The sequence below is a fragment of the Pteropus alecto genome, unplaced genomic scaffold (assembly GCF_000325575.1).
Source record: "Pteropus alecto unplaced genomic scaffold, ASM32557v1 scaffold105, whole genome shotgun sequence".
In the NCBI taxonomy this organism is placed as follows: Eukaryota; Metazoa; Chordata; class Mammalia; order Chiroptera; family Pteropodidae; genus Pteropus; species Pteropus alecto.
Window position 1 is genome coordinate 158,897 of NW_006436294.1, and position 25,670 is coordinate 184,566.

The 25,670-nt window shown below is 51.3% G+C and overlaps 1 protein-coding gene across 2 annotated transcripts in view; it reads right to left on the bottom strand.

The window, feature by feature from the left end:
• Nucleotides 1-414: 414 nt before the first annotated feature.
• ASAP1 (ArfGAP with SH3 domain, ankyrin repeat and PH domain 1) overlaps nucleotides 415-25,670 on the bottom strand; it is a 259,462-nt gene continuing 234,206 nt past the window's right edge. The window contains exons 23-28 of one of the 2 annotated variants that reach the window (XM_015590261.2): nucleotides 20,735-20,905; nucleotides 13,313-13,382; nucleotides 11,415-11,473; nucleotides 7,267-7,766; nucleotides 5,262-5,384; nucleotides 415-3,099 (exon numbers count right to left, since the gene is read on the bottom strand). In XM_015590261.2, coding sequence (XP_015445747.1) covers nucleotides 3,025-3,099; nucleotides 5,262-5,384; nucleotides 7,267-7,766; nucleotides 11,415-11,473; nucleotides 13,313-13,382; nucleotides 20,735-20,905 — 998 coding nt within the window. In that variant the 3' untranslated portion in view covers nucleotides 415-3,024. The remainder of the gene's footprint in view (nucleotides 3,100-5,261; nucleotides 5,385-7,266; nucleotides 7,767-11,414; nucleotides 11,474-13,312; nucleotides 13,383-20,734; nucleotides 20,906-25,670) is intronic. The other variant, XM_015590262.2, reaches the window with a different exon arrangement.

Here is a 25,670-nt window from a genome sequence, read left to right on the forward strand (position 1 = left end):
CAGGTGCCTGGCCCTGGGTCTGCTCACGGCAGGGGCACCCGGAGGGACAGCTAAGTGACAACGCCCACCCACGGCACTTGGTCTGTCTGTGCTGGGCATCGCCTAAGAGCTTTCGATGACCAGGTGTACCACGCCCCCCTTCTTCCCGTCCTGTTCACACACACGGGACCAGAAGTAGGTGTCACGGAGGTGGGAATGGCAGGGGGTGAGGGTGGGGGGAGCACCAAAACGCCGAGGGCCCCGTCTCGTGAGCCGAGATCACTGACACTCATTTTTATGTATCCAGAGTGAGCTTCTATATAGGCGTTGGAATGGTTTGTCATCTGCACCCCCGAAAGCACAGCCAAGGGACATCTCGATTTTCTCCAAACAGAAGAGTAGTGGACAACTCACAAAACGGCCTGATTTCAGATATGTGGGATCAACTGAGAATATGTTTATTTAAAAGCAATTTTAAATATTAAAAAAAAGTAGAAATTAACACATACAGTACTGAAAAACTCACATTAAATACATGTGAAATGACAAATGTACTGATGTTGGAGTGTAACATCCAGATGAGAACTCGGAGTTTGACTGGCGGCACTATGGGATTCCTATACAACGTGCTGAAGTTCTAGGCGATAAAAAAATAAATAGCAATTGCTGTTCAACAGTAAAATCAGACACACACTATTTGCAGAACGTAACTTTCCCCTCTGGGGGGAAAAAAAAACTAGCTATTTTTTTTTCCCATAAGGTTCCATACCTTCAAAATACTATATCGTGTACAAAATTGCAGATAGTGGCTCACTGAGTTTAAGAACAATATCAGATTTAAACTCAACCGAGATCAGCAAAGGTATTTATACCTAGTTTTCCTATGTCCCACAGGAGGCTGGGTTAGCGAGAACTCAGATTCCTGGTGGAAAACAAAGACAAAAACGCAGGAAAAAAAAAAAAGGTATTAAAAAAAGGCGTTTGTGTAAGTTGCTGCTAAAGAGGAAAGAGAATAGACATTGATTCCATGTAATTTTAGACATCTAGTTTTCATGTTTTTTAAAAACCAGTTTATTTTGAGATCAGTTGAAAATACTGTAGGCCACAAAAATGAACAGTTCTTTAATGCAACTTAAAATGTTTAACTGAACGAACTGGGACACTAAGTAACTTGGGACAGTGACCTCCTGTCCTGACACCAGTGTGGCTTAAGTCCTGAGCTGCGAACACTGTCGGCCACCCACCAGCACGTCGGCCAGTCCGGATGTTCTCGCTGCCGAGATGCTGGGGAAGCAACGGCTTAGGCTCGCTTTCCAACGCCAGCCGATACGCTGCAGGTTTGCCATGCGAGGTTTATTAATTGGGTGGCCATTCAGAGTTTTCACAGTCACCACGTAAGCGAACTACATTAATGTTCACCGAGCACTGTGACCGTGTTAAAGAGGGCTCTTCCTAAGGGTTTGGTTGGGAGTTGTGCTTCTGTGAAATGAACAATTCTCACTCACGGCTAAGATGATCTGTTTAAGAATGTTAGTTTTCTGTGCGGTAGCCAACGAAGCATTTGAAGCGAGTGTGATGCCAGAGGGACACATGAGCCTTGGAATCAGACAGCGGCCCCACCGACTGGGCAGCTAAGCGACTGTGTTTTCAAAACTCGGACTCAGGTTAAGAGGCCGAAACACGCACGATGATCTTAATGGTGTGGTAAACACGGCTGGATGAACAGAAACCCGAGGGGAAGACTCGCTGCAGGAAGAGAGAGTTTTCACAGTGCAAGTCACAGCGGTGTTAGAACCTGGGGTGTGCATGGACTTGCAGGTGACGTGTCTGCTGGACAGGACGTAAGATGGGAAAGCCTGCCTACGACTGGGGTTTAATAAAGAGCCTGGAAAGAGAGAAGGCTGGTTTCAGCACCTGGGTTCTACGCTGGGGGGGCCGTGTGCAAAGCTGACTTTCAAATCTGTCCTCTTCTTGAATGATCTTTTAAAAGTTCCAATTTATCGAGAACAGAACTATGGAGATAAGTTGATGCGGTAGATGCTTTAAGATATGTGAAGAATGCTAATGCATAAAATGATATGTAAATTCATACTCTTGAGAAAGCCAAAGGACTGACTAGAAACAAATACTGTTGCAACCTTATAATTTCTGCTTTAATGGCAATCAGGTTTAAAAAATGTACAGTTCAACTGATCCATACTATTCCTTTATAAAAGGCAGATTTCAGGTAAGCTTCTAAATGCATGCATAATGTAGAGGCTAATATTTTCTGGCAGTCCTTGGTTCCTGAAAATTGAACTCCATCCGATGGGTTTTAAACTTCTGTCAAAATAGTCATGAAGGCTATGTTATTTTTGCATAATGAGGTAACATCTCAGGGGTGGGCACTCCTCATAAGACAGTACAAATCCACTTGGTCTAAACTTGCATGAGGCTGTGGGCACAGTAAAATGCCACCAACGGTTTTGGGTCAGTGAATATTTTGCTGAAGGAGATAACACTTACATTTAGCTGAGCACTTTTCTGTAATAAATACCAGAGTAGGTGTTTGCAGCTGTCAACTGTATACGCAGATGACTACAGGCTGGTCCGTCATGGAGCCAGAGTTTCACCTGGAAAGCAGAAGCCACCTCTTTGCTAATGCTGCATTTTCAGCAACACAACTGAGAATACTGCTTTGTTAGGGACACAGAGTCAATTCTATGCCTTTCGACGGTTGCCGAGACCACGTCCACTTGCAAAGCCAGCAGTTCCTATATTCGCGTGTCTGCTTGCTTGGCAAAGAGCAGAGAGAGAGAGATGAGTGCTGGATGCCGAGGATGGCTCTGGCAAACCAGTAAGGCGCGCCGGGCCCCAGGCCCCCCTAACACTGGCGAAGGCAGAAGACCACAGGGTGAGTACAACACACACTACGCTCCCCTCCTGAGGTGGCCCGTCGCGGGTGTCCCAGTCCGGGACGGCAGCTATATACACGCTGTGCACAGGGTTACGTGGAGGCGGCAGTCCTGCATGGGGGATGTGGACGATCGTAAGGTTCTGGCTTTGCTAGTCAGACAGGATGTGAACGAAGGACACCGGAAAGACCCCCTTCCTTTCAGGATGTCCTTCGATGTGCCCAATCTGTGGGAAGAGAAGAGAGGTGTCAGGGGGGAAGCCTGCGACAAGCCTGGGGGGTCGGAGCGTGCCCCGAGTTTGCCCACAGATCTGGGGTGAAATGCGGGCTTACCCTCTGCCACCCTCTGGTGAGAACTAATGGACGATAAACTATATAACAAAACAACAACGATGAAGTAGCGAAGGCACAACGCTCGGCACTGTCACGTGGGTCCCGTTTTGTCCGCACAGCGTTCTGACGAGGGAGCCATTCCTGGGCAACGTGCTGTTCACCAGGGGGCTTGGCTGCCTGTCCTGCTGGGTGACCTCAGACCAAGCTTGCTAAGCCTCTTATCTGTAAAATGGGGCTTAAAAAAAATCCCCTCTCTTGGGCTTGTGAGATTGCAGAAAAGATCGCGTATGTGGAAAGGGCTGCTACGTACCCAGAAGCTGTTTTCCGGCTGCTGTCAGGGAAAGGGTACCGTGTGTCTGAGATCGACTGTGGCCTACGACAACTTGACTGTCTATTGCCTAAGCCTGTAAGCCATGGCTACCTGCAAAACCTTTCCAATTATCTCAATTAGATCAGCATGAGCTGAATTAATGAGAATCCTATCACGGAAACAAACAAACAAACAAAACAAGACATGCATATTGGCTTCAAGTGACAGAGAGCGGGTGGCTTTGAGGGCCTGCCAGGCCGGGCCAGGTCTCACTTCTCTCCACAAGTGCAGATGGCAGCTGGAGCAGGGCTATGTGTCCAGCCCAGGGCTGGTTCCTTTATTTACAGCTCTGTGACCTTGGGCGGTCACCCTGGCTGTTGACACGGTTTTCTCATCTGGAAAGAGGACTTAATGGTAAGACCTGACCCACCTGTCTCTTGGGATCTAGGCTGGCATGAGGCATGTGAGTTCTTAGACGGCCTTGTGAGGTTGGGTTACTGTTGCCTCGTTTTCCAGAGGAGGAAACTGAGGCTCACAGAAGGGACATGCCTTATTCAAGGCCACAGAGAAAGCAAGCAACTGCACCAGGGACCCCAGAGTCCGCCTCCTCGCCATGATGCTAAGCTGGCTCTCCGAGAGACTCCACGCCGGGGGCAGGCCCAGCTCCACAGAGGCTGGAAGTACCGCCCTGGCTGTCCCCTCTGCCCATCCGTCCCTGACAGAGAGAAGCCTCGTCACCTCAGTGCAGGGTATCTCAACTTACACACTGACATTTTGGGCCAAATGATTCTTTGTCGTGGGGCTCTCCCCAGTACTGCAGGATGTCTTGCAGCATCCCTGGCTCCTATCCATGGGTTGCCTGTGGTACCCACCCTTCCCAGGTCCTGACAAGCAAAACATCTCTGATATTGCCAAATGTCCCCTGAGGGCCAAACTGTCCCAGTGGGGAACCGCTGCTCCAGTCGAAGCAAAATCCCTACAGCTCTGACAAGAAGCCAAAGTCACTGTCTCAGCTCAAAAGAGCACAAGCTGCATACGTGTGTGTGTGTGTGTGTGTGTGTGTGTGTGTATGTGTGTGTGCACACGTGCGCACTGACACGGGTGTCTCTGAGCATTCCTAAGTTCTGCCCAACTGCGAACCACAGGTCCCTTTCCTGGCAGACAGAACCGGGTCCCTGGGGGCAGGAGGAGGCTTAAACCCAGGCATTTCCAAGGGCCCCTGATCCCCAGACGGCCACAGTGTGGGGACGACGATGCCCTCCCTCACCGGCACTCGGGCAGCAGGCATTCATAAGAAAGGAGTTTTTATAGATATTCGCATTTAATCTTCTAGAAGCACGTGAGGGAGGCACTGTGCCCCACTTTAGAGAGCTGCAGATGGTCCAGGGCTGAGCCCGAGGACGGCGTGCTGGTTGGCCAGCAGGGACTCAGGCCTCCGCCTCCTGGCGTGGGACAGCGTGGCATGGTGAGTAAGGCACACGGGCTTTTGGGCTTCAGCATCGTGGCTGCTGCTGACTAGCCGAGTGCCACAGGCACCACGCTTAGCTTTCCTAAACTTTAGCATTGCACTTAAAAACTCAGGAAATGGCCACGGCTCACAGGTCGCGGTGAGCAAAGGTAAACAAACACATCGTGTGCTGATTCTCTTGACCCGGTTTCGAAGCTCCACAGTGATTTTCTGGCTCGTAGCACAGCGAAGGACGATCCCAGTGAAAGGGCTGCTGGGAGCAAGGCGCGCGTACGTACCCACCACTCCTGGTCCTCCTCCCCAGTGACGATGATCACTTCTCCCTCGAAGAAGGTCAGCTCGTCGTCGTTGTCGGCCTGGCAGTCGTAAATGGTCTTCACTCGCCTCACTTTATTTTTCCCCTTCAAGAAAGAAACTGAGTTTGAGCTTCCGAGGGGAGCTGAAGCCGGGGAGAGGACACGTGGACCTTGGGCGAGTGACAGGACCTCCCCAAACCGCGATTTCTCTGCCGTGTGTGGGGGGGTGTGTGTCTGCCCGGTGGCCCGTGTGCTGTGTCGTCTCGAGACACAACAGCTCCTCTCCCTTTCCCGAGCATCGGGGCAGACAGAGCCTGGCATCAGTGAGCAGGTGTCACCCATTATTTTCATCAGAAAACAAACAATACGGGCAGGGATCAAAACCTGGCTTTGCCGAGACACGAAGCCTGCTGCCCTCCCCCGCCCTCGGCGGCCGCTCGCAGAGATGACAGCAGAGTCTAAAACTGGTTTTGGGAAACATGATGTAAAGCAAAATGTGCAGCTTCTGCTACTGAATGTGCAGCATAAACAGATTTCTCAGTCCCTCATGCAAAGTGCCCAGGCAGCGCACGCTGCGGAACGCGGCAGGGCCAGCCGGGGTTGACAGGGTTCTAGGCAGTTCCCCAAAAAGTTCTATATTTGACTAATGTGACTTGGGCTTTTATTTGCTGGACTCCCAGTCCTCTGCAAACAGGAAGACAGAGATGGGGAAATCGCTTTCTACAGGATGTTTTTGGCACTCGGCTTATTAAATAATTAGTAATAAGAAAAGCAAGCTACATCTCGACGTGCTTCAGTCCACAACTTTCCCGCTCGGTCCCCTGGTTTCTCTCTCGGTCACCCTGATGACCCCGCCCCCTTCTGCAGCTTGGTTCCCAGGGTTGGCGGGCAGGTGGGGTCTAAGTGTGGCCATGTTTGATCTGGGTCTTCTTGGTCATGCTCTGTGAACGACTGAGAAGACCCGCGTGTGACTCTAGAATGGGGAGGACCACAAAGCTGCTGCAGAGCGTGTGGCACCAACTAGAATCTGCGTCAGGGCCCTCGGCGGTGCCTGGGGTCTCGGGCGTGGCCGCCGTGGGCAGCGGCGCCCGCCATGCTGGCGGTGTGGTGTCTAACCCGTGGGAGGATGGGTGTTTCTTTCCGTCCCTTTTGTGCTGAGGGGACACTTCCATCCCAACGTTGTTTTCATAATAAAGTGTTGCGTGGGGCAGGGCTGTCACGTGTGGTGGGAGGCCTTTCAGCCCCACTAACCACGCCTCTCGGCCTGGGGCGCCGCCTCTGGGGTGCCACTGCCCCTGTGAGGGTGCAGCCGTGGGCAGGGCGCATGCGCGCACGCATCTTCTTGGAGCACTGCTTTTCCAAATAGATTTTTTTTTTGGGAAAAGCAGTTTTATATTAAAATGAAACTGATGTATTGTGGAGCAGAAAGCATTTCATGAGGATGATGGGATGTGAGACTTCGGCCAAATCCTATGTTTACAGCAGTCTGCGGGCTCTGCCCCCGACGCCTGCAGGAGGATGCAGGGAGCAGCAGGGGACCAGGATTCCTGGCGCCCTGACGGGACCGGTGTCCTGGGACCCACGGGGACCGGGTGTCCTGGGACCCAGGAAGGAAGAGTCTCATCCCTGAGGCTCCCAGCGAGGAGTGCTGCTCGCTGAGTGCGTCTGCGGTGCCAGCCAGGCGACGCTCGCCTGGAGCTTGGTTACTCTCTCAGCTCCTTTCTGCACGCGAGGACACGGAGGTCTGAAGCAGGTGGGTGCTGGCCGGGGCCGGGCGGGCTTGGTGGGCCTGGTGGGCGGGTCCTGAAGCCCGGCTGTTGCAGCCGAGGCCTGTGCTGCAGAGCAGCAGCCCCGCGCCTCCCAGTGCCCGGCCCGCCCAAGCCAGCAGGGGACGAGCTGCCGCTGTCCACATGAGCACAGCACACACCCTCCCACCAGGTTTGGGGGTGCAGCAGGGTCCCCCAGAGCCCGACTGCACGCCACTCACCGTGTTGACCTTCCTGGGCAGTGGGACGGGCGTCTCAGGCAGAGTGGGTGTCAGGTCGTTGGGGTCCTCAGAGGCTTGCTTGTGCACAGCGTCTCGGGCCGGCACGTTTGGGGAGAGATCCGCCGGGTGTGACCTCGGGGCGACGTCGGAGGGCGGCTGAGCCTTGGGCGACAGGTCTCCCGGCTGAGACTTTGCCAGCAGCTCTCCCAGGTGCGGTTTGGGAGGCAGATCCTTCATCTGGGGCTTGGGGGGCAGGTCTGAGAGCTGGGGTTTGGGGGGCAGGTCGCCCAGCTGGGGCTTAGGGGGCAGTTCTCCTGGCTTAGGTGGCAAATCTCCAATTTGGGGTTTGGGAGCCAGTTCGGTGGGTTTCGGGGGCAGGTCTCCAGGTGGTGGCTTTAGTGGTAACTCTGCCAACTGTGACGATTTCTGGAAGATTTCGGGTGGGGCGCTGGCTTTGTCCAGGGAGAGATGATGGCTGGTTTCTGTTTTCCTTAGTGCCACTGTGGGGAGCAACCACAAAGAGCGAGGTCATCGGACGGAAGGAAGCGCCGCTTCCCCCCGTCACAGCCGCCGTGAAGAGAACCGGCCTAAAGCGAGCACCTGGGTGGGCCAGACCCAGGCGCCCACTGCCCGTTTTTAGAGAGATGGAAGTGGGAAGCCTGGAGGCATCCACATCGCTGTTCAGGATGTTATGCCTCAGTTACGTAAGAACAGGATGTCCAAACTAATCCAGGCTTTAAAACAAAAACCTGCAACTACAAACATAATGCAGATTAGAGAAAAATTAGAAAGTACAGAGTTAAAACAAGTTTTCCATAAGCCTATCACCCAAATGAGGCCATTTTAAGTATTTTGATATATGTTCTGCTTGACTTTTCTATATATTTTCCATAGATAAAACTTTTTTCTGCTTGTATCGATATACTATTTTATGAGCACTGAGCATGTTAATAAATCCTATATTAGCATTACAATTTTAACTGTTGCATTCTGTCCCATTGTGGGGCTGTATCAGAACGTATTCGCTCCCTATAGTTTATGCTTCACATACTACATAAGAAATAAAAAGTATTTTCTCTGCCACCCACTGCCTTTGACCACATTTTCGTGACACAGGTAATGTGTGCTCATGGAAATATCTTTTAAAAACCACACACGAGATCACAGTAGCCGCTCTCTGCAACTGTTTTTTTCCCCCCATTGATCCATTCGGGAGTTTCTAAGTCAGTCCCCCCTTACTCTCTTTGACGGCTGCGTCGTACTCCACAGCTGGAGGATGCTACAGCTTGCTGAACGGTTCCCACAGCTCTGCCCAGGACTCAGGACACTAAGGATATGTCGCCAACCCCAGCTCCGCCACTTACCAGCTGTGTGACCTTGGGCGAATGACACAAGCTCGCGGTGCCTCACCGTCCTCATCTCTAAAAGGCGTTACTATCGGCAAAGATTTGCCAACAGGGCCTGGCAGGCTCTCAGCATTATATTAGAGTATTCTTATCATTACTGGGAGACAGGGCTCCTTGAGGCCCAGCTTTATATTTTTATTTATTCTTGTAACTCTGGCTCCTGGCACAAGGGCCAAACACAAAGTCATGTGCTCAGCGAGAAAACCACTGACTAAGGCACTCTGAGTGAGTAAAACAAAGACTGTCGCCTTAAAAACACAACATGTTCGGAAAGATATTCTTAATATCAAAAAAGAAAGCGAGCTAAACCTGAGTGTTGTAAACCGTCACAAGCTGTACTGCGGCTGTTTGTGCTCTGGGCCCGCCCAGTCCCACCTTCGCTAGGAACTCAAATGCAAGGGTGCCCTGCTCAGGGGCTGGCCCCACGCTTCGGCTGGTATGGCTCAGAAAGCTAACGCAGGCCCACTGGAGTCCTTTCTTGGAAGTCTGGAACTAAGTAGACAGAAGTCTGAGGCAGGCGGTGACAGGGGACCCCCAGAGGCAGTGGGCTGGAAAGCCTTGCTGTGAGCCACATGCATGGGGGAACGGAAGCACTGAGAGAGTTCTGGGTGGCCCATACTCTCAAAACGTACACCTCTGATTCTAGAAACTTATTCTAGAAAAAAAAATCCAAAGCTAGGCACCGAGGTGTCTGTGCTAGGATGTCTGGCATGGCTCTGTTTAAAGCAGAAAAATGGCAGACTTGGTAAATGTTCAATAGCGGAGGCTGGTTGACAGATCGCGGCACCTGACAACGGAATATTACGCAGCCAGCAAAGGCACACTGCAGGCAATTCATGTTATGGGAAATGTTTTTGGCTCATCGTGTGAAAAAAAAAATCAGCTTGAATGGAAACTTAAACAAAAAAGCACAGGGGAGAGACTAGGAGAATATACCTGTTTATCTTGGTGATAAGACTTCAGGTGGTTTGGATTTTGTTCTTTTTGCTTGTCTATATTTTCCAAATCTTCTAGAATATATATATTACTTTTATAATTAGAAGAACAAAGAAGAAGAGAGCTTGCCCAACCTTTGCTATGTCATTTCCCAGCTGGTTTTGTGCTTTTCCTTCTCCAATTAAAAGTCCTTTCTGAATTGCATTCTTAATTCTGAAGAGCAGATGAGCAAACTTTCCCCCCAAACTCGACTACAGTGTGCTGCTGAAGGGAGGGACGTTAAGCACAGAGGGCAGCCTGAGGTCCACGGTCACGAAGCAGAGCGGAACCGCCATCCTGACTGTGGTTCTGCAGCCACAGCCAGGTGGGCGGGGTCAGGCCCAGAGTCAGTCACAGGAGCAGAACACAGCGCAGGTGCCAGATCAGTAGGTGTGATCAGGAGGAAGGAGGGCATGAAAGGGATGTGGGACAGTGAAACGGTGGCAGCAGTCACGGGAGGTGCCAGTGAGGACGAAGAACTGTTGGGGTTTGGGTGCGTGAGCACGTGAGCTGCATGGGCAGGGGGACGGAGTCCGCGGCAGTGCGTCCCCCATGCGTGAGAGCGAGGGATGGGATGGGAGCGTGGGGACCACAGGCAGGAGGGCACAGTGCCTGGGACACTCGGCTCAAACTGCTGCGAGATCAGGACAGCCCTTTGGACAGAGATTAAAATATAAAACCCCCACGAGTCCAGATAAAGCCTCAGGAGACCCAGGGGAAGCCTCCCTCAGTGTCCCCGGAGGACCAACGGACAGCCACCTGGGACTCCTCTCCGCGTCCTACACAGGAGCCAGGCCAGCCACACTCCCCCGAACATGCCGCTCCGTGGAAGGTGCTGGAAGAGTGGCGAACGCCAGCTCCCCTCCGACCCTTAGTTTAACTTCCACTCAAAGCAGGCAACAGAGCCCTGGACTGGGGTCTAAGGACACATGGCCGACACGGAAACCCACGGAGCGGCCGCCGAGCTCCACCTGCTCCTAACATGAGCCCTGCGGCCTCGGGGGCCTCCGTGAGGATGGCGGAACGAAGCCAGTGCTTCTGCGGGGTGGTGGGGGGGCGGGTTCCGCGGCTCTAAAGCCGGAGCACTGCAAAAGAAGGGAGCACTACCGTTTTCTTCATGGTTAGAAGACGGACGTGTTGGCCTGACAAATGAGCAGCTCGGCCAGCCTTGAAGGTTTGGTCAGAGCTGAGAGTCTCAGCTGCACGAAGCAGCAGCCACTGCTTTATTGTACTCTGCAGGGTATGCGTGTCTCTATTTTGCAAGACAAACGCCACCCCAGAGAAGGATTTCTGTGCTACCCACTAGCTGGGGGCTTTCCGAAGCATCATCTCATTTCATGCTTATTAAACCTCAGGAAGTAGGTATTCTGGCCCCATTTCCAGGTGAGGAACTGGAGGCTTAGCGAAGCTTCTGAGTCCCCCACCCAGGTCACACAGCTAGTAAGTGGCAGAGCTGGTCCTGGTCCCCAGGTCTCTCTGATCACGTTTGAAAAGGGGGCGGGGGATTGTACCTAGGAATTCTAATAATGTAGCTTCTGAAAGAGTACTGTGCTTGTTAGAAAAGTAAGGTTTCGCTAATCACAAAGTCTGAGCATATAAATATCTATCTTTCTTCATTGAAAAAAGATGCATGGGCATCTACTATGTGCCAGGGGCCGCTCCAGGCATCTGGGGTAGAGCAGTGACCAAAAGAGGCAGAACCCCTGCCTCCTTGGAGGGCGCAGTGACATTGTAATTATACGTGAATACAAAAAAGAGAATTCTCACCTTTCTGAGGTAGTTTAGGGAGGACTCGTGGGCCAAGGGCAGTCTTCGCAGAGCCGGTGCTGAACAACAAGACAGAATCGTTTAAGGGTCTCAAATTGCTGTAACGCCAGTAGCGAGAGATTATTCAAGGAAATCATAGGTGTTTACAGAATTCTCTAAAAACCCTTTCAAAATTTCTTTAGCAAAAGGTTACAGTCTGTTTCCCATAACTCAAAGTGTGCCTGGCTGGGGAAGAACCAGGAAAGGGTGTTTCTCAATGATAAAGCTTAAGTCCTCCTCTTGGAAGCTTTTCCCTGGGGTGATAATGTTGATGAAAACCCTTGGCACAGCAGGTCATCAGGAGAGTCGCACAGAAGGGCAACTCCACGATGTAACTCTCACTGTCCCATTCTCAAAGAAGCTGAAGTGCGTGGAGCTTCGGGGACCGGCCGGTCAGTGGTGGGAACAGTGGCCCAAACCCAGACCCCGACGTCCCTCACCGTGCCCAGGCAAACAGCTTGGGCCTCGGGCCTCCATGTGCCCAAGCGTTTCCTCCTCCTGGAGGACGGGTAAATGAGCAAGGAAGAACGCCCGGGTCCCGGAGCAGAGTCCGCCCCACGTCTGAATAGTCAAATGTTAACCCCCCACCCCTGCCACCACTGAGATGCCACGGCTGCAGGTGACCCATTATTTTCCTTTAACGAAGGCTACGGTAATTCTCAGAGGACACAGCGGCACTGCAGACCCAACCGCAGCAGCAGCCAAGGGCCTGAGTCGCACCTGCCAAAATCCCGCTTTCGTACCTCACCTCTCTCCTTGTCCTTTGATGTCCTAAGAACTGGCTTTTCCCCTGCTTCTACCCTCATTGCATTGAAAAAGAACAGGAAAAGCCACAGGAGCCAAACAAAGACTGAGTCACAGAGAGAGACATGCGCGTTTCCTTCGGTCCGGCCCTGAATCGCCCTTGCTCCTAGGGGTTCCCTCCTCAGCTCCTGTGAAATCCCACCGCCTCTGGGCCAGGGGAGGACGCCGTGTTGAGATGAACCGCCGGGAAACTGGAAACAGTAAGCCCAGGGGCTTCCGCTCTGAACATTTCTGGGGTGTTTTCCTCATGTCCTGCCTCAGCCTCCTCTCAGGGAACACGGCTGCCAATCACGGATGTGAGCACGGTGTTGTTCCTGAGCAAGTGACTGAGGCCTGGAGGTTCGCAAACGCCTTGCGGAGGCCTGGGGTCTACACTGCACGTGTGCGCGTGCACGCGCACACACGGGGGGCTCGATCTCACTGGAAAAAAATTTTTTGTGGGCGCTCTCTCCGTGTCAGTTTGAGTGCCCAGAGCAGGGCTGGAGAGGACTGCGTGGGAATGAAAGGCAGGGCACCAGGGAGCCCCTGAGATGAGGAGCCTGGAGAAGCCCGGGTTTGAGTCCAGCTCTGAGATCTGCCAGCATTTAGTCTCTGGGGGCCCAGTGTCCTCATCCATAAAACTGAGAATAATATGGGGCCTACCACACCACGGGGCTGTAGAGACCAAGTAAGATAGCAGCATTAAAGAAATGAGGATTTAAAAAACATCTTTGCTAAACTCTGGAAAGCAATGCCCACATGCCAGCTGACTTTCTACCTAAGGTCTTGGGTCCAGAAGCGGCGCTTTGTGTCCTTATCTAGGATCCCAACTCTCGAGAACATCCTTCACATTGGGACTGGATAAGACGTTGCCCACGGAACATGTTCCAAAGCGTCCTGTTTCCATGAAGGGCAGGAAGAAAGGAACGCTGCCTCTAGCCCAGCCGGAAAAAATCTTACAAACAGAGAACTTGGAAAGAGTCACATTTTATGTTTGAAAATCTCTGGGCTCTTTGGGTTTCCCAGAGGACTAGCTTTTGATTCAAGATGGAGTCAAGATGGACAGTCAGACTTACCTTGACTGCTGAGACAGTCCCTCGAACTTGTTGGCGGTCTTACTTGATGACGATGGACCCACATCGTTACCTACAGGAGAAATCGAAGGTAAGAGGTTGCATCTTCAGGCAGGGAACTGGGGATATGGGCTTGGCAGACAGGCACCCCTCAGGTTCCAGGGAGGAATTTAAAAGACTCAAGCCAGAACAGCGTGCATCGATTCACCCAGAGGTCCCCACACCAGGAGGCTACCCTCTGGGAACCAGACCCAGAAGAGACACCCCACCCCGCCACAAGCTGTGTGTGCGTTCAGTCGGGTGGCACTGGCCGCCTGCTGGGCACGGCCCTCGGCCACTTACTCACGCGTCACTCATTCAAACACTAACAGCTATTAAACACCTACTGTGTGCGAGGTATGGACGAGGAGCGGGAGGCACGGAAACACAAAATGTCACTGCTCTCGCAGAGTTTCTGGTGTGGCCTAAGAAATGTGCCTGTGTGAACTATGCTGTCACGTGACAAGATGGATGCTGAACAGCACTGGGTGCCCTGCCAGGAAAGTGTGCCCCAAACCCACCTGGCCAGAGGGGCAGGGAAAGTCCCCTCTGGGGGACATGGCACCTGAGCAGTGCAGCGCTCTCTCTCGGGGAAGCAGCAGAACCAGACATGCGTGCTTCGTCCGGGAGGTGGAGGACTGGCTAGCATAAACGTGGGCTCCTCTGTGACCCCTCCACGGCGAGAGGAGGACAGGGCAGTCCTGGGGACAAGTTGCCCGGCACCCGGGGGAATCCCCTGGGACCTGCAGCTGTCGCTGGGGCTCCCGTCCACTTCCTTGCTGCCCTTCCCATGAATGCTCTGAACCAAGTGTCCTCCTCTGGCAGACCCCTTCCCTCTGCTGCCTGGACACCCATGACACGTCGCGGGTGGCACTGGGAAGGGACAGGCTGGGAGGCTCAGAAACAGGACAGGGCTCCATGGCACCCGACCGTTGCCCTAATGTTTTCCTCAGGTGTTACCCTCAAATGAGGTCACATGAACGAATGGCTGTAGGTCACATGCTTAGATGATGCACCTAGAAGTCCTGCCCACAAGTCTCTGTGCTTTTCAGGACGGCCCCCCAAAAATCGTTAACGATGGCAACTACCGTTTATCGAGTACTTACTGTAAGGTGCTGTGCTAAGTACCTCACAGCAATTACGTTTTATGAGATACATGATATCGTCATCCTCTGTTTCACATGGGAAGAAACACACTGGGAAGCCTGAGGTCAAACAGCTGGGAAGGCTCTGAGCTGGGACACAAAGCTGAGCAGCCTGCAGTGAGGGTCTGTGCCAAACGACCCCAGCCTGTCACCTCCTGTCCCACGGAGCCCACTGGATAGGGAGAGACTGGCAGAGAGCTAGGATGGCTCGGACAGGCTCCCGGACAGAACGTCCTGTGACACTGACTTGAGAAGGGACAAGCTAACCTGGCTTTATCAGGGCCAAGGACTTCCAAATACAGCTTGACCTTAGTAAGACACTTTCAAATCCTCAATGTGTTCCCAAGGGCCTGTGACTCAGTGCCCGACTTCTTCGGCAGCCGCTCACGAAACCCCCAGAGCTGGGGTTTCTTAAAGGTGGGCGTTTCCTCTCAGCTCGGTACTCAGTGCGTGCCTCCAGGATGGACACCAAATCTCAAACTTTCAGGCTTAAATGAGCCAGAATAATCAAAATGTCAAAGGAAGTACATTCGGGGAAGAAGCCGGTACATCTGTGAGTTTCCCTTCCAGGCAGGAAGCATTCCGAACCAGTGATTCTTAACCTCGCTACGTGTGGGACCGTCAGGGCTGCTAACTGGCCCCTGGCTCTGCGTGTGGCCGCTCCCTCTGCTGTCACACAGATGAGCCATCCTGCCATGGGCCGTGGCCTGACACGTGCCCCAATGTCCAGCGCCCTCATTTAATCGCCTTCTCTGGCCACACGAGACTACTCTCCACCTTCCAAAGACACTGCGTGTCTTTTATGCCTCTGTCACTCGCTCCTTCTGCTCCTCCTCCCTGCACTTCTGGTGAATTCCTACGCACCTCCCAAGTCAATTTCCGAGAATTCCTCCTTAGCCAGACTCGACCGCCCTCTCCCCTTCTTCTGTGCCCACAACCACCGATCACAGAGCGATGGCTCAGAGTGCAGATTCTGGAGCCAGACGGGCATGGCGTGGATTTCCAGCCGCCCCACTAACCAGTGGGTATGAGTCTGGAGTACGCGGCTTTTTCTACAGAGCCCCAGTTTCCTCATCTATAGAATGGGAACGACAGTACCTACTCCACTTGACAGGTGTGAGGACTACGAGATGAACTCTGGAGTACGGAGCACAGTGCTGGACCACAGGGAGCACAGCACGAGTGGTAATTAGTATCTCTCATAGCTGTTTGAGGGAATGTAACAGAAATGATGATGATTTACTCAATAAGTGAGCATCTCAAAGACAGGGACTCCGCCTTGTTCCCCCTGCAACCCCACCTTCTAGTCTAGTGCCCAGACCGGAGCAGTTCCTAGGTGCCTGGAGACAGGACAACGCTGACTCAGCCGCTCTTTGCCTTCAGCTGGATCCCTCACACACTTGGGTGGGTAGCACCTGTGGACCGGCAGATAAGAATCCTGTCATGCTCACAGCTAGGCAAGGGCCACCTGCCATGCCTGAGAAGAAAAGTGTGGTTTAGAAAAATTTCTGAGAATGACATTGGAGGGAGGAGCAAAAATATGGAAGCAGCTCGACCCTTTTTTTTTCCTCTGTGCAATTTAGAAAAAGACTCCAGTATCACATACAGATGTGTAAGAGGAGCTGAAGCGGGCGGGCAATTGAAAAAATTGTGGCCAAGACTTGAGGCCAGTTACTATAGCTCAGAAGCTGGGGGCCAAGAATTTGTGGAAAGACAGGCGGGCACTGGCCCAGCAGTGACTGGCACAGCGTCTCCAGGAATCTTCCAGAATAGTTGGTAATCATATGAGCCTCAGAGTCAGAAATGGGTTCAAATACCAGCTCTTAAGTGCCTGGATTTGTGACTGATTCAAGTTGTTTGACTTCTCCATGCTTTAATCTCCTTACCAGTAAACGAGGGACAGTGACAGTCGCCATCGTATAAGGTGGCAGTGATGTCTAAACAGGACAACACATGAGCAAGCGAACAGCACCTGGTATCTGGCAAATGATCGAGCAGCGGCGGCAGCCACTATTATTTCTAGGACTTCATGCAAAATGGGGTGGGGGGAGCAGACGTGAAATTACACCGGGAAATACAAGAAAAAGGAAGATTAAGGAAATTTCTAACCAAAGGCTCCTATGCAAGCCAATACTACTTCCAATTAGAAGCTCGTGTAATGTTAAGTCCCAGTGGCCAGAGATGTGATTTTCACAGGTCACTGAGCTGGGCACGGGTAGAACCCGGACCAGAACCCGGGCTTCTGGAATGAGCTCGGGGCACGTTCCAGTCTCCCATGGCGTGGGCTGTGGACACTTCTCTGAATCTCTGCCAGAGGATCGAAGTCCCGGGGGAACTGCTCTCGTGTATTAATTACAAGACTGTCAAGCGTGAGGGGAGGATTAGCTTTATGGCCACCAAGAACCGATAATTAGCTGTGCTTTCTCCTTTGCTTCTACCTGTAAGAACCCCACTGTCAAACCTGGGGCCCCTTTTCAGCCGCCCTGCGTAATTTTATGTTGCACATTTTGTGAAGAGATCACACTGTTGGACGTCATCTTACTCTGCTACCTACATCCTCCCTCTGCCCTCATTTCCTCGTTAGCTTTATTTAAATCATGTTAAAATGTGTGGGTCTTTTAAAAGTAGGTTATAAGCAAATTATTTCATCCCCAAAGGTGAGATTTAATGACATGCCACTTCAAAAATCAAAGTCCCCACAAAACCCAGATCTGCCCACAGGCCTATTTGTTTTCTGATCAAAAGCCTGCCTTCGCCGTCTCCTGAGACAGATGGCTGCATTCATCACAGGAGCGGGACTTCTGTCATGTGATGCCTGGGCTATTTTGGGTGCTGTGGACGCTGCGGTTCTGGCAGGCAGAAAGCGCGGAGCGGCCATCCTGCACGCCAGGGTGCCGTGCCGCCGATGGGCGAGGGGGCACAGCGGATGCAGTGAGCACCCTCTGGGCTGCCTTCCCATGCCCTCCTCACAGGCAGAGAAACAACTCTGGGATAGAAAATGGCCAACGGCATCACGTGCTGCGCCCAGCAGGGCACGGACGGGAGGCAGTACACCGGCTCCCCACTACCGTCTGGGAGAGGCCGGGCAGGCGACTTCACCTTTCTGAGGCTGTACCCTTAATTAAAGTCAAGTCCCAGTATTTCCCACCCTGTGGAACTGCGTTAAGAATTACGTAGGTGCTATTAACCAGCCCATTTTACAGTTGGATAAACTGAGGTATGGAACAACTCGAAAACACCTGCTCAAAGTCACAGGGCTCCCAAGTGGCAGAGCTGGATTAGAATCCAGGCGTGACGTGGGGTCCACAGTGGAGCACTCTGCTCTATGGAGACAGAAGCTGCACAGACCCTGGTGAGGATGTCGCAATGCGCTGGGAAAGTCAGAGAGACACAGAAGCACGGTGACAGTCCAGGGCCAGAGGGAACAACAGTGGGGGAGGGGTGATGGCTGGACAGGGCAAGGCCTTTTAGCAGGCTCTTGGAGAGCAGATCTGCAACAATGACTAAGGATTAAGGCAAATGAGTAGAATGCTCTAGGCTGAGGTCATGCTATGAACAAAGGCTCCGATCTTAGGGGAAAGAATGTAGTTTGGGAACCTGGTGCACCTCGATGTGACAGGCACATCCCATTTCAGGGGTCGGCAGGTGAGGCCTGGGGAGAGCTAAGAGGCCATGCCCGGACCGCCTCTCATGTCCAGCCCTGGGCCTGATCTTAGACAGTCCGAAGGCCCTCACTGCAAGGCGGTTTAGGGAACCCTGGAGGCTGGCGAGATGGGTTCACGGGGGGAGGCGATGGGCATCACACATGCTGCCGTGGAGGTGGACACCCCACGTGCTTCATTCATAAGTAGTCTGGCCCCCACCCCTGGCGTCTGGAACACAGCGTCAGCGGGAGACGGAGATAAAACCATGCAGTGATCATGCGACAGAAAGCTCGAGACCAGGACGAGAGGACTTCAACCTGCCCGAGAAGAAGCCCGCCGTGGGCACGCACGTGCCTGCCGCCGACCTGTGTCTGTGGATGCTTTACGTGCACCTCACACGTGTGCACACCCCAACACAGAAGGCACGGCCCTGGTACTCCCAGAATTACCGCCTAGCCTGTGACGTGGACAATTGTCACTTTTGGTGGGAATAGATTTTGATTTCTGTCCCTCAAGGCTGGGTGTACGTGGGAGGCTCCAGCTGGTGAGAGGCCAGCAGACGGCCCTGTGCCCACAGCTTCAAGAGCCTTGCATGCTCCCAGCTCACTGGTGGCACTGACTCACTCTCACAAAAAGTAGTAATTTTGATTTTTAGTAAAAAAAATGCTCCATTAACAAAAAAACCAAAAACCAAATCAATCAAACCAAAAAACGCCAGCTGCTAGTCCTATTGCTGAGATGTGACAGAAATCTAAGTGAGGGATGATTCTTAAGTCAGAAAACAGAATTTTGGTGAATTTAGTTGTAGAGTTTCTAAGGTGAATGTATAGGCACTCGAAACTTTACACGGAAATAAGACCCAATTAAACTAGAGGATTGAAATTTAGTGGAACGTGAAAAGGTCACCCTGTGGTCTGTGCTCTGAGCCTGCACAGGAAACTTGTGACCATCGATGCACTGTCAGTTGAGGGAAAGTCCCTTTGGATGAAATCTGGGGCCTCCTGAAGTCCTGGAACACAGCCTGTGCAAGGTGTCAGGACCTACTGGCTGCCGTGTGCCATGTCCCCAACTGCCCCTCCCTTGCTCCTCTCGCCTGGGAACCGACTCATTAACACCCACCGCAAACATCTCCCTCTCTGCGAAGCCGCTTCATGCAGTCTGACGCTCTATTTTTCAGCATTTCCAAAGTGTCTGGTTAACGTGTCAACCCTCACAGTGAAGAACATTCACTCGGCTGCTTCCCCGTCTGCCTCCCTCACGAGCCCATGAGCTCCTGCGGTATATGGGCCGAAAAGCCCCATCAATAGGCACATAGGATGCTGAGTGAAGGCTAAACACACTGACGTATTCGCACACACACTATGGCATCTGGGCCAGGTGACAGAGAGGTATGCCAATCAGTATGGCTTTTCCCCCAAACTCCAAAAATTCAGAACACCTGATATGGGCATTTGATGAGGCCTTTAAAAGCATTTGGCCGATTTACCTATCGGTTATGATTCAAAAACAAACAAATAAAAAAATTCACACTGAAACTCACTAAAAGGAGGCGACACGTGCAACCTAGCCTGCTCATCCAGCAAAGGCCTGCGAGCCCCTTGTGGACCAGGGCCCTGCTGGGCGCTGGAGAGACACCTGTTCTTGACTTAAATTGTTGACAGACCAGTGAGGAGTTCTGGTGAACCAGGAAGGTAGACGAAGATGGAAATCATGTTCCTTGTGGATGGAAATCTGTGATCTGTACTCAGTGTCACTCAAGTGGTTCAACTAACTAACTCTGTGCAAGTTTATTTCTTCTCAGGTGATGACTGAACACCTGCTGTGCACCGCTGGATTCTAAGCCCTGTGGACACAGGAGAGAACGAGACAGACGCGGTCCCTGCTCTCTGGGAGCTTAGAGAGACCAAAAAAACCAAACACTAAATACTTCTCAACTGAGAAGGAGTTCTGGAGGAAATGGGCGAGGACGTGCCTTTCGGGAGGCCGGCGAGGAGATGCACGTGCAAGCTGAGCAGGACGAAAGGCGGCCAGCCTCTCCCAGGGCAGAGCTGAAGGGACGGGATGGCCCCAGAGGGCAAGAGCCCTGTGCACCCAAGAAGTACGAGGGGGCTCGTGTGGCAGTAAAGGGGCTGGGAGGGAGGAGCCGGCCCAGGCAGGGCGCTCTCGGTCCAGGGTCAGCAGTCTGCAGTTATCTGAAGTGTAGGGTGAAGTGATTACGTGTATTTTATCTTTTAAGAAGATCGTTCTGGTTGTTATGAGTGGAATGAATTGCTTTGCTTTTCCTCATCTGTCAGTGAGGCTGACACTATCTCACAGAGTCGCTACTGTGATGCAATGAGATTTTGTGGAAGGCTGATTAGCACAGTGTCTGATACATAGGAGATGCTCAGTGCCTTATTATTATTAGTTTTTAAATGGTCCTAAATCTTTTCCCAAATGTCTCCTGGCCTTAAGAGGCAGTCCAGTCAGACTCATGCGTACTCCAGCGTGGGTGCGGTCTGGTCCGTCTGCTGAATGTGCCAAGTGTCCGCTGCCCGCTGAGCCCCACGCACTGCCTGGCCCTGGGCAGCGATGGCCCTGACTTGAGGATGACTTACCCCAAGGAACTGCGCCTTTGTTTGGGGGCCCGTGAGGTAGTGGGCTGGGAGGGTCAGACAGGGCTCTCTTGTGTCCGGGTGGTGGGGGAGGTGGCCTCTTCTTGGACAGGGTGGAGCTGCCACTAGAGGTCTGGGTGCTTAGAGGGAGTGTTGAAGGTGGGCCAGTTGGACCTGGAAAGGAATTGAACGGGGCAGGAAGGTTAATCCCAGTCTCACAGAACAGCCGGTATGCAGTCACTGCCGCACCAGAGCTGGTACGGTACACAGGGACAGAAGCACAAGGCTGGAGGTGGCCAACGCCATCAACGCGGTAACTCACAAACGGGGTTAGAAGAATGCTCTTTACAGAAAAATACAACAGACAAGAGTATGTGCTTTTAAGGAACAAAATGCCAGTCAACATGGCATGCTAATGCATTTAGGTCATTCGGGCACAACGGGAAAAATAAAGCACGCACACTTTAAACCAGTTAGTCACTGGAATCATGGTAAAATCTACTGAGGGAGAAGGCACACAACACAGCCACCAAAATCAATGGAGAAAGAGCAGAGCACAGGCTGAAGCCTCAATGGGCCACAGGCTGAAACATCAATGTTCACAGAACAGGATTTTTCTTTCCGCTACGACTTTTTCTTGTAGTCAGCAAACTTTGCCTGACGGTTTCATTTTCGAAAAAATGATTATAAATAATAAAGGATCTAATGTACAGAGTTACTTAGAAAAAAGAGAAATCCCAAAACTCTTTTTTCCTCTAATTCTGAATTATTCTAGAAATCATAAACCACCTATATAATGAAAGCCTGAACAAGTTGTATAAATTAGACACTGATTTCTGTAGATTTAAAAAAAAGACTCGACTTTCTCCAGACGTAAAGACAGGATAGCAGTAATCCTATTAACATTATCACACACACGCGCACACACACACAAACTGTTTCTGTAAAAGTTTTGACTTCTTTGAACTGATGTTTTAAGAAAAAAAAAGGATTTGTTTTCAAGAGCTGTTACAAGAGGAGTATACATGTTACTAGTTTTGTTTATGCAAAGTGACGCTAAGGTGGCTGGTGTGTACTAGGATCTATATACTGGGCACTTTGATGAATATCTCCTTATGGTTATCACCAAAGTACATGTTCCGTGTTCCTGGACAACTGCTTCCACAAGCATTAAAAGAATGTTTTTTTTTTTTTAAAAAAGGAAAGCAGCAAAAAAAAAAAAAAAAGCTAAAAACACTGCCACACCAAATGTTTAACACAGGACGGTAGGTACCTGATGACGCGGAAAGGCTCCAAAAGAGCTTTTTACATTCTGCGTATTGAAAGAAAAGCTTGATTACTGCTGGCTTCCTTTCTTGGTGAAGTAAGCGTTAATATTCCCCATTATCAATTACTGGTCAATCTCAGTAAAATCATCATCTGCTTTAGGATTAAGTGGCCCTGGCTATATACTTTATTCTCTCAGTCCTATGATGGGACACATGATGGAAGCCTTACCATTGCCCCAAATCAACACCTAATTATGGCACCAGCCACTGCAATTTCAGAAACTATTTTATTTTTGTAACAATAAAATCACCTTAGCACTTGGATAGTGCTTTGCAGTTTTCCAAAGCAGTGTGTCTGCATATGCTATTCCCCTTGATTTTTCGTAACCACCCCAGCAGGTATGTGGGTTGGTAGTTACGAGCCCCATTTTGCAGCCAGGAAAGTGGGGGCTTGGCGTGACTAAGGTTACACAGCCACAAGGGGCGGAGCCAGGACAGCAATGCAGGTTTTTGGGACAGGGAGGCGCTCACCCCATCACACGCTGCTGCTGTTCCTGAAAGCCAGGGCAGTATTTCCCGCACTTAGCACCCTAGAAAAACCACCACTGATGCTCCGTATTAGGAAGTGGAACTTTCCTCTTGGAAATAAATGGAGAATGGATGATAGACAATGATGAGCTTCTCCAGCAAGTTCACCTTTACCGCCACCTAGTGACTTGCTGAGGCACTGCATCTGAAAGGTCATTCAACCCGTTCCAAACCCCGCCTGGAAACAAAACCCGCCAAAGACAGAAGGCTCGGAGCTGTGTCTCTGGGCAAAGCTGTGTGTGGATGCAGCTTCAGGAAGGATCAGAACAGAGACGTCCTGTAACCACAAACCAGGCACAACCAAGCCTCTTGAGTCATCACTTCAAAAAATGAAGGGATTAGAGTTCCACGTGTCATTACATACTTTCTTCATATCAGCTATTACAACCTGTAATTACTTCCCTTTATGTGCATATTGCCTGTCTCCCTCACCAGGCTGTGGGTTCTGTCAGGCTAGGCTGGTCTCTGGCCTGGTGTATATCATAGTAGGTTGAATTGAGTAATTTAATATTAAAGAAATGGATGAATAAACTGCTACTTCTATTGTTTTAAGGCTAGTGATTCTTAAGGAAGACACTGTATCTCACTTAGGATGACTGATCAAAAACCAGGGGCAGAGAGGAAAAATAGGGAGGGACAGTGTCAAGTTTGAAAAGGAACATTTAAAATTTAATCTAATTTCATAGAGAACACACACACAGAGCCACCTACTGCTTTGTAATAGAAGCGACAGAAAGGAAGATGCCACAAAATCGTCTTCGCCTGTCGGGCACGAGTCAAAACAGGCTGAAGGACAAACACTGCATTAGACTGCAGGAAAGCAGACCCAAATATTTTTAAGAGTCAAAGAGCTCAGAAGACTTCCAAAATGAGTAACTATCTCTAAGCACTAAAGGGGATATTTTATTTAAAATAAATCTGAGTACTGGCTCAGATGGGAAAGAAGCAATTACGGCAGGATAAGGAAAGCTAAAACAAAATGAAATAAAAAAGAACAAACGGTATCAAACAAACTCAAAAAGGAGTGAAAGGCAAGATGAACAGGCGGGGAGAAGCCTTCAAAGAGCCAATTTTCTCCCCTTAACTCTGCCAGGGCCTGTGGAAATAAGCAGAAAACGCCCCAAACCACATTTGCCACTAATATTGGCTATTATGTCAAATTATCTTCTAATTCTTTTCCTTAAAAGTATGGGTCTGGTCTTCCAAAGCGGCTATAAATAACACTGAGGTTCATTAAACTGATCGAAGGTCCTCGCTCAGCAGACTGTACCTCAGCTCTTCCCAAGGGTTCGCAGGCCTGGGCGCTGTCTGCATCTCCAACAGCGGCCTCTTGGTCACTCCATCTGGACAGTCTGCCACGCCTTCGACTCTCATGGTCCCCACTGAACCCCTCGAGCTGTGCTGCCACGAGCGCCTTAATGTCATCATCTCCAGAGTGGCCCCGGCCTGTGGCCAGAGCTCGGGGAGCCCGGGTGCCTGAGGACACTGCACCTCAGAGGCCTCTGCCCGCAAGGCAGCCCCGGGCAGCTGCAGGCAGAGGCCTGGTCCCCACTTCCCGGCCCCCCTATTTAGACTCCTAAAAGCCTGCAGCTACTTCCGGAGGCCCCCGCAGGCCTGGCGTTCCCTCTGTCACTAGAGCCCCGATGGGAAAACACTACAGTCCTGGACTACAGAGGGAGTTTGAGGAAAACCTCACCAGAGAGGACTCCATCTTCAACGACCAGGAAAATCTACCCTCAGACGGCCGGGAGAATCCTTCACCTACAGCGAAATACAGGGATCAAAAAAGCCCATCCCTAAAGTCACAGTCGCACGCTTCCTGCTCAGCCTCCTCCTCCGTTTCCTGGACTCCCCAGAGCCGCCGCTCCCTGGGAGTATGGTGTGCCCGACCTGACACTCAGGGCATTCATACCCTTACCTAGAACTCGCCTTATAAAGGCATATTGTGATCAGGGGCATTTATTTTAGGGTGAAGAGACTCAAGGCTCAGGGAGCTGAGGACACTGACCAGTCACAGCGAGTGACTCCGACTGTGACAGCAGGCTCTCAGCCTTGACAGGAAGCACTCTGCTTCTCTTCCTGTGGGTGGCACCGTGTCCTCCCTGCTTGGGAACTCGAAAAGCCTGTCCCCTCACCTCCTCCGCAGAAGGGTCAGCTCAAAGCAACCTCAGCCCGAGGTCCCTCCCACACACCCTCTTGGCCCTGGGCCCCGCTTCCTCCTGAGCGTCAGGGGGCCGAACAGCGCCTCTGCCTGGCCTCAGTGCCGTGCTCTGCCTTCCTTCCTGAGGGAGTAATTCCAAGACGCCGCTGTTGGAGATGCAGACAGCAAGTATTGGGGATTCTTTTTCAATGTTCCCACATTTTTGGTTCTTAGAAGAACGGAAAACTCGTTGGTTTTCCATGCTGGGAGACCAAATAAAAGTACATCTTTGACACGGCAAAGAAAAAAGCAAGACCCAGAAGATGGCTTTAAAATTATTCTGATGATCTTTGAAAACAACCGTCTGTATGATTTCTATATTCTACCACGCCATGCGTGTTAATGACGTAAGTTATAGTTATGTAACTGGACAACACAAATGAAAACTTTACCATATTTCTAATGGTTTTCGTAGCATAGAGCTTGAAAGAGTGGAAGGTTTACGTTACTTTAAAAAGTAGATAAAGATACACTATGCTGATTTGAGTGAGGAATGTGTGTACAGGAAGGAGCTATTATCACCTCCACAGCCAGGTGGGGAAACACGGAGGCATCGCGACATGGCGTGGAGTGTGATGGATGCCACGAGAGTCAGCAGCACGGCCCATGAGGACTCCGACATGGTGCCACACACAACGCAGCATTAGTTACTCATTTGTCCTTCAAGCTCCTTCCAGGACGCTGAAGACTAAGAGAACGAGATTCAGGGGCTCGGGGCTGGCTCTGTGACAACCCCGCCACGTCCTCGTCTTGCTGCAAGAAGCCACAGGGACGTCTGCTTCCCTTTCTGCACCCTATAAGTTTCGAGCCTGGGCCAGCAGCCACTGTGAGGGCAAAACTCAGCCACAGTCTTGGCCAAGGCCAAGATGCGCAATGATGTAAA